A 17,687-nucleotide genomic window follows, 5' to 3' on the forward strand; every position below is an offset into this window, starting at 1 on the left:
TGCCCACAGTTTAAAAACCTGGACGTGTAAGTATGAAGGATGTTGTGGATCCATAAAATGCTCTGCTCTTTCATCTGCAGTAGCTGAAGTTATCAATCTGTATTGAATTTGTTAGGTTTTTTTTTTAAAATCCAAAATGCCTTTGTTATTTATTGTACAAATGAAAAGTAATGAACAGCATGCTTTTAGGAGAAAATATAGTGTTTGAAGAACCAGAAACCTTTTTTGTGCATTTATTATGGATATTTAAATGTTTTTATCAGGGTTGTGTATTTTACCTGCGCTGTCATTTTTAGGTTTTGGCTTTTTTCAGAAAATAAATTCTAAATATTTACTGTGGTGCATGTTAATTTGTTTTATTTATGTGTAGAAAATAAACAGTTATACACCACTGGAATTATTATAGGAGATTGTTGAAAGGACGAACAGCACTTTTACCTGGAAGAAAGCTTTGCAGATTCCGGCTCAAAGGTGGAGACTTCACGAGTTCGACGATAGAAATAGAGAAAAAGGAGAGGACAAGGACAGAAAGGAACAAGCGACAAACGAAGTCTCACCAGGAAGCATCAGTACATGATGGACCAGGAGGCTCAGACCACAATCTTCCAGCTCCACAGGCAGAGATCCTGTTGGAAGGTAGAGAGAGAAAAGTCAAAGACAGCAGACTCAAGGTGAGAATTGCAAAATAAAGCTCTCTCAGCTGTTTAAACCTGTAGCAGCTGAACTGGAAAACGGAGCATAATCAGCCAGTGCAGCTCCTTAAGAGGGTTGTAAACATGCTGTGAAGGAACAGATTCACCCACAGATAAAGTGTAAAAAATCTGGAAATCTGGGAACTAAATGTTTACCTATATCAGAAGCAAATGCTTTATGCATTTAAGTCCTTTTTGTTGAAAGTTACAGTCAAAGGAGGGATCAATGCCTTTTTTTTTTAACATATGTAAAAATTATTTATTTTAAATTATTACAAGATCGGTCAAAGGAGAGCTGATTTAAATGAACTTATAAGGTTGTCATCCCTTCAAAAAATAGGGCTTTAGAAGGCTGTCTGGGAACTGGGTTGAAGATCCACAGTTGTAGTTTGGAAATTCTCTCTCCAGTCGACTGAGACGAGTCCCAGACCTGTGAGTAAGAGAAGCCTCATCATGTCCTCATTTGTCACTAAAGAGCTTTCCATCAGAGTAAATATGAGCCAGCTTAACTTCGCACAGACACTCAATGAATGACTGAATTATGAACATCAGCGGCAGCCACGTGTAGAAGAGAAGTTATCCAGTTTCACGGTCAGTATCCAAACGTATCCTGCCAGGTTCAGGTCCTGCTCCCTTCCTTGACTCTATCAAGAGGCTGTTTTATACCTGTTAGATTAGCGGGATAGCAAAATCAATCTTTTGAATGTCTTATTGATGGCGCCCTATAAATTAGCTCTGTTCACTGCCCTCAATTTTCTCTGCCAATTACAGTTTTATGTGAAGAGCGTGATGAGAAAATTGTCACGTGTTGGCAGACGACCGCGCGAGTCTGGGTCGAGGTCAACCCGCTGACCCGAGGACTCGTTTCCTTAAAAGGAGAACGGGAGACATGTATGCCTGTGAGGGTCGTCTGAGAAAGATAAAGAGAGGAAGCTGTGTTTGGTTATGCTGATCACAGGTGCCCTTCAAAATGTCAGAATGCTCCCAGTGATTAGAGCGGTTCCAAATCAGGACAGCGGAGGAAACGCGCCGGAGAGGGACGCCGAAGGAGGGGCAGGAAGAGGGCGAAAAACACGTTCAAGTGTAGTCCCTGCACAGAGGGATACATCATGAAGATAAAAATAAATGAAATTACAAAGGCGAAAGAAAGTCTCTGAAATTACAGAAAAACTCACTCTGACATTTGCATAAATGTTGCATCGAAAAATCGAGCCGGAGATTGAAGGACAATACAATGAGCCCGGGATAAGTGCAGTGCTGTCACACATTACTGATGACAGTAATGCAATGAGTTGGACAAATGTGTAAATTATGCAAGTATTTCTCAAATCGAATGAAGCTGTTAAACAATAGCCGCGTGTTTATAATTGGGGCAGGGGCCGTTTATTGCATTAGAAATGTGCAGCGAAGGCATTATCCAATCCATTCAGATGAAACGCTTCAGCCAAACGCATTCAAATTGAAAAGGCATTAGAGGAAACTGTTAGCATAATGGAATCACACTGTTGTTTCCATTCAAGTTTTGATAGTTGTCATGCTTCAGTTTAGCACTAATGATGGATTACACCATCCTTTGTATAATTCTCTCCTCTCGCTGAGGATTTTAGGTACGGTGGGCTAATCCTCCCAAAAAAAAAAATCCTGTTTTTCTATTAGGAGAAGTAACTCTTCTTCTCGGCTCTCCAAAGATTTTTGAGACTCTCAGCAATAAAAAGTTTCATAATTTAGGCCAGGCAGTATAATGCATGTGCAGCTGCTCCAGGATTTACTGAGTGGGTGGTGGCTGGATGTGTGTATATATTTTGCATGAAAAGTGTGTAGGAGTGTGTGGATGTGCCTCTAACGACGGGTGGAGAAGCAGGTAAATTAATATAATAGATGGTGTGAGGCACACGACAGGAAGTAATGGTGAAAGGTCAGGGGACGGAGGCTGACATTTCACAAGATCTGCATTTTATTGTTGGTAATACACCATAAACACTCATACACACACACTCTCACACACACAGATGACAGATTTCAGCCTCTCCAGTCTTCGAGTTGTTGACAGCAGGAGGATGGCGACTTAAAAGCATTTGTTGTTTTTCTGCTGCTCAGATCTACTCCCAGTCAGACATGACTTGCTGGTATTTTCGAGAGCAAATTGCAAAATCAATTTCTGAAGAAGATTCACACACTTTTATGTTCTTTTTTTTTTTTTTTTTGTCATTTTGGATATCTCCAACATCGGACTCCTCTGAGCTCCACTTTTCTTGATTTCTGAATAAAAAAATGATTGCTGGATTTTCTACAGACCCTGTACTTTAATTTTCATTAATCAGCACAAAATAGTGATATCTGACAAATTACATGAGTGTCGCGTGTCATGATTGCAAACTCATTCAGACGTTCTTGCTACATGCAAAAGAGAAAAAAAAAAGCACAATTTCAGTGAGAATCCAAGTGAAAATAGTTGCTAATTCATGTGTTTTCACCAATTTTCTGTCCCCGACTCACAAGTTGTTGCAGCCCAGTGAGGAGGGGGTTTAAAATGTACGCTCACACACTTTTCTTCCGCACACACACTCACACTCGGGTCTGGCAGAGCTCCAACTTCATTACAGCAGCACTCTGGCAGACTGATTGAGTGATCAAAGCTAATCGCATTTAATCATATCTAATCATATGTAATAACCAACACAGAGTGTTCAGGCATGACAGGGCTGCCCCCTCTTTCTCCGCCTCCCTCTTTTCTCCTCCCCTCCTCCTTCACACTGACCTCCCATCCCCTCGCCACCACCGTCCACACAACACGCACAGTCTGGCGGATAATCCTGTTTACACCCAACCGAAAAGAAGACAGAAGAAACGCGTAGAGACAACAACAACAAAAAAAAAAAAAGACATTTTTAAAACATGGAGGCCTGCAGCAGGCGGAGCTCGCACCACCTCTGTTGCAATGAACGCTCAAGGAAAAGAACAAGACGCTCTTCCTGCGAGCTCCGCCGCGCCGCTCGCAGTTTTGTCAGTACAAGCGGGAGAGGATGATCTGGCAGTCGTGGGCTGTTTTTTTCCAACTCCCATCCTCTTCTGTCCAATTTAAATTCAGCGCACAGTTTTAAAAGCTGTGGCGTTTTAAGCCCTCTGCCTGTGTTTTTTTCTTCTTTTTTTTTTTTTTTTTTTTTTCTTTTTCCTTTGCTTTGATCAGCCTTTGAGGTCCCACGGAGATGTTTCTTTTCGACTGCACTTACGTTTAATGATAATGCACTGTGATAACTGGATCTAAGCGGACTGCACACCGAGTTCAGATTTCTCTATGGTATGAATTTATAGCTGTCACACAGGAACTGCCGAGCTACTTTGATAAAGTTGTGACGGTGAGATAGTGTGGTTTATTTTCCGAATTTGTGATGTTTTTCCAAAGGTGAAAATATAAAAACCTCAAGACGCCAATTCAATCTTGCATGACCTTGAAATATAATGTTCTATTCAGTCAGCGCCCCTGTTTTTCTTTTTCATTTCTCTTGAATATTCTCAGACCTATTCACCAATAAAGTTTAAGGTTCCTTTGTGAGGATCAAATAAAGACTTTGCCAAAAACCTTGCAGATTTAGAAAAAAACAAAAAAAACTTTGAGGCTTCAGATGAAGTGTTTGCCTGGCAGCAACGACTTCCAAAGCCTCCGTCCATCTTCTCCACCCATCCATCCATCTTCTGTATCCTGTAGGGTCAGAGGAACCGCAGACAACCACACACACTCACATTCACACCTCGGGTCAACAGTTAAACTCACATGCATATTTTCTGGACTGTGGGAGGAAACCCGAGTGTCCAGAGGAAATTCATTCATGCGCGGGGAAGAACATGCAAACTTCACACACAAAGATCAGAGAGCAATAAGATTGAAAGGTTTGCCCCACCTTCTGGTCTGTCTGCTGAATTATTGTTTTTTAATTTCAGATTAATCTAAAGGTCATTTTGAATGTTTTCCTTTTTTTTTCAGAATTATCATAACGATATTTTAACAGTGTTTGAAACTTTTTTTATATGTGTTAAGTGAAAAATTTCATGACTGCCTGACTTTTTTTGAGGCGCACCCCCCTCGCTGCTGGTATTTCTAGAGTTTGTGATCTTAATATTCCAGCTCATTTTAAAAGTGTGTTACGTTTTTCAGATGTTTACTTTTCAGGAATTTGTGTCAGAAGGCAGAAGAGGGGTGACAATTCAAATTTCCTCTGGGACCAATAAAATAGGTTTCTATTTATCTAAAAGCTTGTTCCTTCGACACAGAAGGAGTGAGCGCAAACCGCGCATCAGCATGGGAATCCCAGCATTTCGAATTTGGGTACAAAAATCAGTTTATCATGCACAGTTGTGAGTCACAGGGCACTGGTAATTTTTCAGCTCTCAGAGCCCAATTCACAATGATTTTTGTTCATGCAGAAAAATGGAATAAAACACAACAGCTGGAGCAGATCTGTTCAGGAGTGGATATATCACCCTGAAAACACGAACAAAATGCCGATCATAATGATCACGTTTCACCTTCATGTCCAGTTGCCCCATTCTTTCGTGCGAGGACTCGGGTTTGTTTCCAGTGAACGTATTTAAACTTTTAACATTTTACGTTCTTCGTTTTCAGAGTTGAGGGATGTCATGACTCCTGAAGTCAAAAGATCACAAGTCAGAGAAGATTAAACAATATATTGGTTCTCATTACATTACATCAGACTGCTCAGCGCCCGGCCATGATCAGGTTCAACTCTATTTTTTTTTTTTTTTTTTTCCCAGCAGTCCTTCCCCAGTTGAGTGCTTGCATTAATATTTCAGAGCAGGTATCTGTGAGGAATGTGAATTTGTGTGATTGGTGAATCACCGACACTTTTCTTCCTCCACTTTAATCATCCACTCAAAAAACTCTGCCAGTGATTCGTCAAGTATTTTGTTTTTGCAGTTTCACAATGAAACAAACACGCCGAGTGTCGGGAGAAGGAGCAAAACCAAGTCCGCCGATCTTTGACGGCATCGGAGTTCAGTTCATTTCTAAGTGCTGCTCCCGTGCCTCCGACTGGCGCGGACCGCTGTGCACACAATGAGTGGGACACAGTTTAAATATTGTTTCAGAGGTCTTTGCAGCGCGCCAAGCTAAATATCTGGGGATGAGCGGTAGCGACATAAACCTTGTGCCCACAAAGAAAACAAAATTATAGCCGAAGCCCGGGGTTTCTGGAGCTGCTCGGTGGAACTTTGAGATCATAAACAAACAACCAAACAGACATCGGGGCATCTGTTTGTCTTCCTCCCCAGGATGCTTTGCTGCGGCTGGCGGCGGTTGTCGACGCGCGCTCCCTGCAAGTGGCCCTCCGAGACAGCGTGCAGGAGCTGCTGCCCGGCACGGTATTTATGCACACACACACTCACACACACACACACACACACCCTGTAACTGTGAATTTCTGCAAAGTGAACCCATTTGGAAAGGTTTCTCTCTCTTACCTGGGAAGGAAGGCTTCTCGTTAGTATTCAGTGTGGTGGAACTTATTGTTCTCAGTCCTGACATAAGACCAGAGCCTTATTACAAATGGATGAGTCGTGTTGCTCATTAGAGTCTGATTAATATTACAAATGAATCCTCTGTGTGCGTGTGTGCGTGCGTGCGTGCATGTGTTTTCTTCCAGGAGTGTGTATGCATCTACATGCTGGAAGCAGACTTGAGGCTGCTGTCTGAAGACCCACTTCATGAACTGCCACAGGAAGGAAAGATCAGGTGTGTGTCTTCAGTGTTTTCATGTGTGTGCGCTCGTGCGTGTGCACACGCACGCTCTCTGTTCAGCAGACCGCAGGTGTTCGGTCCTGGTGAATCGCTGCTGCGTGCTGATACCCGCCGAGGTAATAGAACGAGAGGGAGATGAAGCGAGGGAGACCAAACGGCGGTTTGTCGCCGATGAAAAGCAGGCGTCACCCGAATGAAAAGGAGCCTCGCAGGCTCCACGGGGCACAGAGAGAAACACAGGAACCCGCTGCTCGCTTTATCTTCTCAGGACCTTCGTCTTCATCGTTTCCTCATCGAAACTCTCCTCTCACGTCACATCTTCACCTCTCATAAAACATTCCTCTCCCTCACCCATAATGGCCTCTTTTCCTCTCTTGTCATCTGTTTTTCCACCTTTCCACCTTCCTGTATGAATCTGTCTTTGCTAGTTTTTCCTCTTAGCCGGCTCTTTCCCCAAAGAGCCGTGAAGCACTCAGCTGGCTGTTTAGGCCTTTCTCCCTCAAGACCCCCCCCCATCCCCCTCTCTCCCCTCTCCTCCGTCTCTATCACCTTCAATCCCTCTCCCAGTGGAAGCGTCGCAGGGCTAATAGCTGAGGTGACAGTGCCCTCGGTCCCTCGGTGACACGCAGTGATCCCCTCCTCTCTTAAGTGCTCGGTGAAGCTCCACAACCCCGACGTACTCCTGCCTCTGCTGCCCGGGCTCGGGCCACAGAAACAACACTGCATTATTGACGAAGCTGTCAGACAAGAGCCCTATTTCCAACGCCTCGTCGTCCCGCCGACATGGGATCCCACACAAATATGAGACTTAAACACACCATCCCAAACGCACACACACACACACACACACACGCACACAGATATACATCGGGGCTGCATACAGTGGGGACGTTAAAAGAACTACAGGGCACTTTGTTGCAGTCCTTCTTATATAATCCTCCGAACACACACACACACACAGGGTTGGCAGAAGGCCACACAGTTCACGTCTTGTTCCGTACAGCAGATGTAACGTCATCAGACCTTGATGCGCACACAGACAGATAAAAATGGACAAACAAGTTGAACCGAGACAGGTTGCTGGATTGTTTATTTTCTAAACCAAGGTTTTCCAAAGTGTGGGACGGCGACGCCCCCTCAGCTTCAACTTCATCATGGCCCCCTCCAGGATCTCTAGGTTGTTCCTGTGATTTTCACATTATCCAGATTAGATGGACAGCTGAGAGGTCGGAGGCTGATATAGAGCCATGTATAGATTGTAATATTTAATGTTTTTTTTTAGTGTTACGTCATCATTCACTTCATGAACTCTTTCTGATTTGTTTATGTTATTTGTTGAAGCGATGTGGTTACTTGGAATATTTTCATCTTTTTGAAAATAAATATCTAATGTCAATCATAAATAATGAATAAATAATCACTCTGAATCCGATGGGTCAATACAGCAATTTTCAGATCACATCCACATGATGAGCGTGAAGCACTTCTTCGTAAACATCTCATCATTGTTCAGGAAAATAGAAATAATCACGTCAGCAGTGGAGAGAGATGTCAGCTCTTTATAGCATAACGATCCATAATGATCTGAAGGACGTGTTTTTGTATTCAGTGTTTGCTCAGAAGCATCACCTGTTCGTTCCAAATCAATAGCGGGAAAATCGTAATGTAATTCAGTGTCTAATGAACTGCTGCCCAAGTAAATTGCAATCTGCGAGGTAATGTTTGATTCAATCAAACTGCGTGATTAAAAAAAAAAAAGTACAGACAAATATACCGTGAAATCAAGTGGACGCGTTTTTCACATGAATATATCCGTTTTCATTTCACACTTCAGAGTCCTTCCATGCAGAGTTTGCATTTTCTTCCCGTTAGCAGCTTTCTTCGATTGTATTTAGTGACTTTAGTGAACAGAAGCAGCGATTGAGCACTGGCCTCCCTCCGTTGGACTTTCTGTTGGTGACCATGGCGTCTTTCCCCCTCTGAAGCTCAGGCTGGTAAATTGTTAGAGGAGATAGATGGTAGCATAGTCTCTCATGTGATCCTGTGGCTTCCTCACACAGAAAATAAAACAGTAAAATATATGAACTGTTACCTTTCAAGACAGACATGCTCCAAAATTAACTAGAATTAGCTAGAAATTGTTTTTGCAATTGCGCATCAACACAGCAGATGTTTTCTTTTTTATGACGGAGCTCACAGAGTCTATTCAGGCAGGAACATGAAGTCATTAGCACCACTGAGATCAATTAATTATGATCTGATTTCCGGGGAATGTTACACACATGCCCGCCCATTACTGTAGCCGAGTGGGCTGTTTAGCGAACCATCTCAGGCACAAGTGATAGTAATTGTTGTGAACAGGCCAGCGCACGCCACAGCGGCTCCAGATGACCTACTGTTATCTCGTGATAAACAGCTAAACATACATTTGTGGTCTAATACGTCCTGTGTATTGTCAGATGTACACAGACGGCACCAAAAATCAGCATTGTTCCAATAAACTCCCAGGTGTTTTGTTGTGTCCAACATAAACAGGCTCCACAAAAGTGCTGCTGAGCCGCTCTGATCAAATAAATTACACAAAGGTCAACGGTACGTACAACAATAGGACACAACAACAACACCGGGAATGTTTTCCTACTGAAGTGGACTATTCCTCAGAGAGCGCAAATGAATGGATATTTTTAAATCAATGCACCATGCAGAGACTTGGCTGCAGAGCTTCTGGGGAATTTCAGACTCCCATGCCCATGTAATATTGCAACTGCCGCTCCGCATGTTTGTGTGTTTGTGTGTGTGTGTGTGTGTGTTTGTGTGCCAGAGGGTCTGTGTGATGCACATAGATAGCGAATTCACCTGTGTGCCTGAGTCGAACTGCTTCCATTCCTTTGGCCGTTCATTTCCATATTCATGTAATTCTCAGAGGATGCGTTTACTGAAGTGTGCAGCCATGTTGCCACTCAAATGTGTGTCTTTGGCAAGAGCCACCCCAGAGTATATAAATCCCTCACTGGTTCTTTTGCATAAATGAGCTAAAGTCTCTCTCTGTGGCTCTCTCTCACACACACACGCACCCTTACATTGCCCTGCCATCGTCACACCTGGCTTCACATCTGGCCAGATCTTGCAAACAAACACTTACAGTCTGTAATGCCTCAGGGGGGGCATTGCATTGACTCCCATTAATATTCTGCCGATTTAAGCTCCCATCACGGCGCACTGTGATAAATAACAAAGCGAAATTATGAAGACGTTTTCGAAACATCTTGAAATAGTCCCCGGATTTCAACGTATCCTCACATAAGTTGCAGGGTCTTGCAAATGTGTCGCTTTAATTTTGAACCAAATTAGTCTTGGAGTCGTTCTGGATGTCTCAAACTCTTTCTTGAATCATTCTCAATTTAGTTTCTCTAAAATTACAAAATGGAAGAAACGAGCTTTCAGCATGTCAGTCTGAGATCCTCATCCAGCGGCTTCTGCACTTGATTTATGTGCTGTATTTTTTTTTTTTTCGTGGTGTCTAAATAGATCTTACCGCCAGTCGTGACCATAATATAACCCTGACCTGAATACGACCTGAAACCAACTTTTTTTTTCTTTTTTTTTTCTAAGTAAGCACAGGTGCGCAAACAGACTTCTGTCCAAACAACAGGGTGAAATAACTGTATTGAGTTCATTTATTCATTTCATCTCACCACGAACAACGGTTTTATTCAGCTGTGTTTTGGTTAGCGTCGATGCACACAACGTGTCTGCTTTTTCAACGCCCGCGATTGTTTTTTTTCCCGTTTGCTTCAAGCTGTCTTCCAAATCCCTCCTTCCTTTTTTGTCTCCCCGGTGTCTGACAGACTTTCTCTTTGTCACTCTGACTAATGTGATGGAGGTAATTGTCTTCCTCAGCCCTGCGTCTGACTCAACCCGTGTCTCTCTCCGTTTCAGGAGTATCGCGGAGCAGCTGAAGCGATGTCAGTGTGCTGGCCTCCCTCCATCAGAACTGCCAGAGAAATACAGAATCTGCCTCGCAGCGCCGTTACCAGCACACAGGAGAGGTGCAGTTTTATGCCGAGGAACAGAACAAGGGCCAGAGTTTTACCTTCCCTGAGAACAAACAGACCATTTTCTTGCTGTGTCCTTGCTTTCACAATGCCGGTGTCTGTACGGGAGCAGAAAAATGGGAGAAAATGGTAGGGAAAAAAAACAAAAATTGAAGGAGATTGACAAAGAACTAGCAAAGAAGAGATGATGATTGCCAAGCGAGAGCTATGGAGCTGCGTGGGCAACAAAATAAGACAAGGATCCCAGAAAAAAGCAATGAGGGGTTTGTGATTAGAAAAAAAAAATGTAAGAGCTCAAATTGACTAGAATGAAAAGACTCTTATTTCAAGTAAGAAGTTTTCACACGGAAACAGAAAAACAAAACTTTGCAGATGTATTCATAGAAATATGCTGAAGTACATGTGGATAAGTGCCCTGTTCAATAAAACTCCAGAATATTCTATAATGGTGCAGAAACCGTTTTGGTAGCGACTTAACATTCACACCTTTTAGTTTGTTTTGTTGTTTGTTGTCCAACATGCCCCCCAGAAATCCTGCCTTCTTTGTTCATTAAGATCAATTGTGGCTCTCAATGAGAACAACAAATGAAAGAAAAGAAAACACAGTCCTGCAAGGACAACGTCTGCGTATTTTCATTCTGCTCTGTATTTCTATTTCTGTCTGAACATGGGGTGAGGACAAATGAGATTAATTACTAGACAAGGACATGGAAAGAAAACAAAAGTAACCATTGCAAGTTTCTTATGGTTTGTTTTGACTAAGTATTTGTGTGTTTCCTTCTTTTTTTTTCAGCTGTTGTCATTCCGATCTTGGACCAGAACCGGGTCAAAGTCATTTCTGTCATACTGGTGAGTCCTGACATTTATGGATGCAAACCACTGCAGCCTCTTAATGACCTACTGTCAAAGTTTAAACTAATTTTATCCATAAACGTGTTGATTCGTTGATGTAAAGATAGAACAACTGCGCTGCGCTGAAGAACATTTGAACCATTGTTCATTGTGTGTATCTGTGTGTGTCTCAGGTGGGCTGTAATCCTCTATCTGATCAGGACGAACTGCATCTGAATGTGCTGGAAAAACATGTGAGCTCCGTCTTTCTCTCTCCTTTCTCTGGTCACACATGTGAAGAACTGTTTGGCAGCACTTGCTGCCTTTCTGGAAGAGTTTTGTCTTTATTTAACCGACACATTTGGACACAGGTTTGCTTTGCAGATAGGAAGCAGAGGCCACGGGACATGTTGTTACTGCAGGGCATTCATTTTGTGTGTATGTGTGTGTTTATATATAGATATTGATAAAAAAAAAAGTAACAAAAATGTGCAGAGTTACTAAGGAAACTACAGTTTTAACATATTTTACAAACCTAAACTGACATTTAACTGATTCTTCTGTTTGTTTTGTGTCTGTAAAAACCGCACACGTGCTCGATGCGACAGGTCTCAGTGGCGTGCGTGCGAGTCCAGGCTCTTCAGGCAACCTATCCGAGACCCCCTCTCAGCCCGTCCCCCCTCCAGTCCCACAATGCACTGCTGCACCTCAACGTCTCAGACCAGGACTACTGCGAGTTGGACCGCAACATTTTACAGCTCTGTGGTACGGACGCAGCACGGTGCTCGTGTGCTCGCTGTCGCACATAAACATGTGTTTTAAGTCCCGTTTTTTTCCCATAATTCTGTACTTGCTTCGCATGAGAGCAGCCTGAGATCTTTCTGCCTCTCTGTCCCGCCCTGCGTCGGCAGTCCGAGCAGTCGTCCATCCTTTCCTGCCTTCATTATTCGTCCCTCTGTGAGCTGGTTCCCGCTCACCCGTCCCCGACCTCGCCGTCTCCGTGCATCCCTCTCCGGATTGCTTTCTGTCCACTTGCGAACACGTTCTGCATCCCCATTCATCCCTAATGCCCGTCTGCCCTCGGCCCTCCGGCTGTTCCTGCTGTCACTCTCGCTCACTCCGTCTCCCCCTCTTCCCTTTTCAGGTGAGCTCTATGACCTTGATGCAGCCTCTCTCCAGCTCAAAGTCATCAATTATGTAAGTGATTGAGATCACTCATCCGCCACCACATACACAAACGCACACACCGAGTTAAATGCAAAGCATGCTTCCCGATGGCTTCTTCCCCTCTTCCTGTCATTACCGATACCGCAAGCTTTTTATCACACAATTACTTCATCATTTCCCCCATAGCATGTCTCCTCTCCCATATATATATATATATATATATATATATATATATATATATATATATATATATATATATATATATATATATATATATATATATATGATACAGCATCAGTGAAAGGCAGCGAGCAGAGGGAGACATGTCAGGATTTATTGCAGCGAAGAAGTGCTGCTCAGAGGGCTGCGAGGAGCGCAGTTATCGACTGCTGCCGAAGAGAGGTGCAGGGATCTGACGACAATTTGAACATATGGGATTATTCAGAGGTAAAGAAAAGAGATAAAGATGAGACAAAAGAGAGGAGGGAGACTTGAAGGTTGCTCTACATCAAAAGAACAAAAGGCTCAATCCATCACCGTTCCCTGAGAGGCCCGGTGGATGTGTGCACATGAATATTGTCTTCATGCTCAGCATAGCAGTTAGTTTTTTTTTTCTAAACCAACCTTTGTTAAATCAAAAGGTTCAGCCAACATGGTTTTGACTTGAAATACCAAGAATGTGTGTTATTCAGAGCCGAAACATTGAATTGATTTGATTCTTCAGCAGAGATTCTGCCGCCTTCTCTCCAACCGAGTTCAATTTTCAAAACAGAAAATCCTTGGCTTCGGTTCCTCAGTTTTGAGGATTTGCTGCTTTTATTTTTCTTATATAATAACAAAGGATTTTAGGATTTTTATGAAAACAGACATTTCAAAGGAGCAGTTCTTAGCATTAAAAATTGCACCTGATGTGCATGCTGCATGTTTTTCCTGACTACTCTGAAACCGAAGTAACAGGATGTTTACAATAGAATGCACTAAATGTATAGAAGTGATTCATTAATTTCCATGTGAAGAAATTCCACATTGATGAAACCGAGTGATGTTTTGTTTTTTGTCGACGAATAGTCAAGCCAAAGCTGCCTGACCTTCTGCGTTGTAGCTTCCACATATTTACATCTGTCATCCTTTGAAACATCTCAGTCAAGCATTTTTTTTTGTTCAAACTTCAGCTGATTGAGGAGCGATGGCGAGGTTGTTGTGGCGCAAAGACTGTTTTGAATGAAACGCAATTTGTTTCGCCTGTTTATTGTTACTGATGGGGGGAAAAAAATGGGGTTAGTGGAGGCGAGGGGCGGAGCAGACGGAGGAAAAGGAGCAGCGGATTGTTGCTTCTGAAGAATCGTCAGTTCGGTGGGAAGAGCTCGGGGCGGCTCTTACGGGATTAACAGTATTTGAAAAAACAAAAAAGAGGGTGGAGGGGCTTGTTGTTCTTGTGTGGCTTTGTGTGTGTGGCTTGTATGTTTGTGGGTGAGTGTACGTGTACGCATGTGTATGCGAGACCTTGTGGTTCGGAGTGGTGGGTGTGTGCCTTGGCAGCGGTTCGTGTTTATTCCTGTCCTGGTTGTTCTCCATCCAGCTTGGTGGATTACAGGGAAGAAAGTCGTGTGAGGAGGTGCAGCTCTTAATGCTTGTCCGTCATGTGTTCGTGCACAAGCTGTGCGCGTGCATGTGTGTGTGCGTGTGCTTATATGTGTCTTCGTGTACCGACAGCATGGTGTCAGCGTGCATACAGGAGAGTTCTTACACCTCGGAGTGTCAGTCACTTCATGCAGGTGCAAGAAATATTCATCACAAACAGCAGCAGGGAATCAGTTGCAGCTCTGCAGGTCTTACAGGGGGGAGGACGCGCACACACACGCGCGCGCACACACACACACACACACAGACACACACCACTTATTTCTAGACAACACAACGATGCAACTTTTTCTTGTTTACGGATTTTCAGTCTTCAGGTTGAATTTCAATGCAAGATAAAGTCTCTTCTGTAATTTTCATTATCTTGATTCAAACGCCTCTAATAACTAAATAAAACCAAACGCAAGGTTTTATATTTTATGTTTAAGGTAACTGTGAGATAAAATACTATTAAATTAAGATCATCATCCTTAGCATTAACAAAAAGAATTAATTAAAATGATGCTAATGGTTTATTTTTTTATGCTTGAATCAATAGATTTCAATCACACAAGTAGGTCTTCATTCACATTTTAATGCTTCGACACAGTGCTGAACACCATGCCAAAGCTTTGCCACTCCCTAGCTTGAGTCTTCTTCTATTGTCCGCGGATTCCTAATCTTATCTTCATGCCTCGGCTATGCTCCAGAGGATCAGAAATTGAGGCTTTAAGAAGTCTCTTACCAAGTGCGATAAAGAGAGATTCTGTGATTATATCCCAGCACTGATGATCTGTTTGTGCTCGTCTGCAGCTGCAGCAGCAGACCCGATCGCAGTGCTGCTGTTTGCTCCTGGTGTCGGAGGATAACCACCAGCTCTTCTGCCAGGTACGCGTTTCCACCCACTCACAAACGCAGAGTTCTCCCTGCATCTTTATTACACTCAAACACACACGATTGTTTGGAGAGATTTCTTTTTAATCACCAGCAGAAACAACGCAGAGTCCTTTCAGTGTTCACTTCATCTCTTTATCTTCAGCCTGCCGTGCACACAATGAGTCACTCACTGGAGAAAATGTGTATTTTGGCATCTTTATAACTCGTTTCTTCTGATCTCTGTGACCTTTAGGTGGTTGGAGACAAAGTCCTGGAGGAGGAGATCAGCTTCCCAGTGAGATAAAAAATAAATTCTCTCATATTAAAGAAAAAAAAAAATCTATTTATTTGTCTCTCTGTCTGCTCTCCCCTGTGAAATAATTATCTTTTTTATTTATTTATTTTCCCAGCCTCCAATTATTAACCACCTCTTTTGCTTCATAAACTAAGTTAAAGTTTTAATAAAGACATTTTAAAGTTTTGGATCCCAGCATGCAGTGTTTTTAATTTTTTTTTTTTTTTTTTTGATTGACATTGCAGAATGAACCATCCACATGTAATCTTTTATAATCCTCAGCAGGGGTTGTATAATTAGGAATTTTGGGCAGAAGTAATCACTTCCTTTGGGTGGCTTTAAGCCGTCTGTCCCTGGTTGCGGTGCAGATGTAGCATTTTCAACAGGCTCTCCATTAGGGTGTGAATAGACTGTGTGCCCCAGGCTAAATGATGTGTGAAATCCTGATAATAGTTGGTGTGGAGCGATATTAGGATGCCAAAAAAGAACAAGATGGGCGATTTGTGCTGTTTAACAAGGGAGGTAATAAGCCTCACTCAGAATAAACAACCTTTATTTATATATCTCACGCTTTAGAGGAAACTCCAGGGACTTTCTTGTGGATTCTGCTGTTTTCTTGTCTTTTGACCTTGTTATCGTGTTTTTATTTACTCCCAGTTTGTTCGCAGGGCTTTCATCTTTTGTCTTTTCTCTCCTCCGCTCAGCTGATGTTTGGACGTTTCGGTCAGGTTGTCGAGAAAAAGAAGTCGATTACTCTTCAAGACATCAGTGCTGTAAGAGTCTGTCCGTCCGTCCGTCCGTCTGTCTCACGCTCTCGTCATTATGTAACGTCTATTTCTGTGCGTTCAATCCTGTCAGGAGGAGCGCCGGCAGCTGTCCAGCATGCTGGGCTGTGAGATCTCCTCCATGCTTTGCGTCCCCGTGGCGAGCAGGGCCACCGGTCAGGTGGTGGCTCTGGCCTGCGCCTTCAACAAGCAGGGTGGGCAGAGGTACGTGTTTGAACGCCTGCTTTGTGCTGTAGCCTGTTATTTTCGTTTGACGAGGAGGAGGAGGAGAGAGGAGAGGAGAGCTCTCACAGCAGAGAGGAAATCGCTTGAAGTTGCTCGCTTATAGATTATATTAGTTGGAAATACTGAATTGCCAGTCTGATGTTGGTTTGGCTTTTCACTAATTCCTCAAGTGCTGAGTCATGATAGATGCAGAATTTATCTGACAGTGGCTTAGAGAAATGTCAGACTGGGCCCTGATTGGTTGAACAAAATAATGCAGATTTGTTGAGTTTATTGCTGTGGAGGCTGCGCTGCTGGTTTCCCAGAATCCTGCAGTCATTCAGCAGGTTATGATGGCTTCTGCTCACAAACAGATTCAAGACGGAGACACAAAGGACACCCTGGAAGTAAAGCAAGGGTAGTTCAAGTGACCACAGGTAAATGTAAATTAAACTCAGTAACTGTTAATAAGAGCAGTAAAAGCACAGATGCCATTTTCTATCATGAGCTTCTCAGTACATTCTAAAGAACACTGTTATTGAAGAAGAGTCAAGTATTAAAAGATAAAGTTATTCTGGAAAAGGTCACAAAGCCATAGAATTGAAATAAATTCAAGTGTCTGAGTCATTGAGGATTTAAACATGAGAAACATGCGGACATCATGATGATTATCTCCAATTGAGCTAGACGTGAGAGTCTCTAGGGAATAAAAGAAGTAAAGAAAAGAGGAATTCTGGGAGTTGATCATAATGTTCAGACCAGCGGCGCTGCCCTGTAAAAGTTAGCAGGTGTAAAACTTGTCCATCTGTCGCAGTGAAAATTAATCTACTCCATCAAGGCTATTTGACTTTTTTTTTTTTTTTAATGGAGAATGTCAAGTAAAATTCTTACCAAAGCAATACACCTACATACACATAATTCTCATCTCTCCATCAGTTGCAGATATTTTTCAGCTCTCTTGTGCAAGTAAAAAAAAAAAAAAAACAATCACTGAAAAATTCCATTTCTTCATTCAGTGAAGCAGTGAAAAGCAGCATTGTGTTCCTCTCCCTCCCTTATAAGATACGTTATTTGTTGTTCAGAGAAACAGATCAATTGTTGTTGTAAATGTGTTGCAGTTGTGTAAGGAGTATCAAGGTTGGCTTGGGGTTTTTTTTTTTTCCTTTTTTACAGTGGTTTTTAAAGAAATGTTGCTCTCTGTCCTTCACAGACAACAACATCGAGCTGTTCTATGCCAGAGAAAGAAAGAAACATTTTGTGAAGTGTCTTAGCAATACTCAAGTTTTAAAATGACATTTCCTTTCAGAAAATAAAAGTTCTCTGTTAGACAGACGTGTTTTTCCCACTGGGATGGAGGACTTTTCCTACTTCAGTTCAATTCAGGTGTATTTATACAGTGCTTGTTATAAA

At 42.6% G+C, this 17,687-nt stretch overlaps 1 protein-coding gene across 2 annotated transcripts in view; it reads left to right on the forward strand.

Moving 5' to 3' along the window:
* pde2a (phosphodiesterase 2A) overlaps positions 1-17,687 on the forward strand; it is a 164,267-nt gene that overhangs the window by 125,977 nt on the left and 20,603 nt on the right. For both annotated transcript variants that reach the window (XM_030108847.1, XM_030108848.1), the window contains 11 exons: positions 5,979-6,068; positions 6,350-6,438; positions 10,384-10,493; positions 11,293-11,348; positions 11,525-11,584; positions 11,939-12,095; positions 12,475-12,527; positions 14,931-15,005; positions 15,247-15,288; positions 15,993-16,061; positions 16,147-16,277. In XM_030108847.1, the coding sequence (XP_029964707.1) occupies positions 5,979-6,068; positions 6,350-6,438; positions 10,384-10,493; positions 11,293-11,348; positions 11,525-11,584; positions 11,939-12,095; positions 12,475-12,527; positions 14,931-15,005; positions 15,247-15,288; positions 15,993-16,061; positions 16,147-16,277 (932 nt within the window). The remainder of the gene's footprint in view (positions 1-5,978; positions 6,069-6,349; positions 6,439-10,383; positions 10,494-11,292; positions 11,349-11,524; positions 11,585-11,938; positions 12,096-12,474; positions 12,528-14,930; positions 15,006-15,246; positions 15,289-15,992; positions 16,062-16,146; positions 16,278-17,687) is intronic.

This window comes from Salarias fasciatus, chromosome 14, assembly GCF_902148845.1.
Source record: "Salarias fasciatus chromosome 14, fSalaFa1.1, whole genome shotgun sequence".
In the NCBI taxonomy this organism is placed as follows: domain Eukaryota; kingdom Metazoa; phylum Chordata; class Actinopteri; order Blenniiformes; family Blenniidae; genus Salarias; species Salarias fasciatus.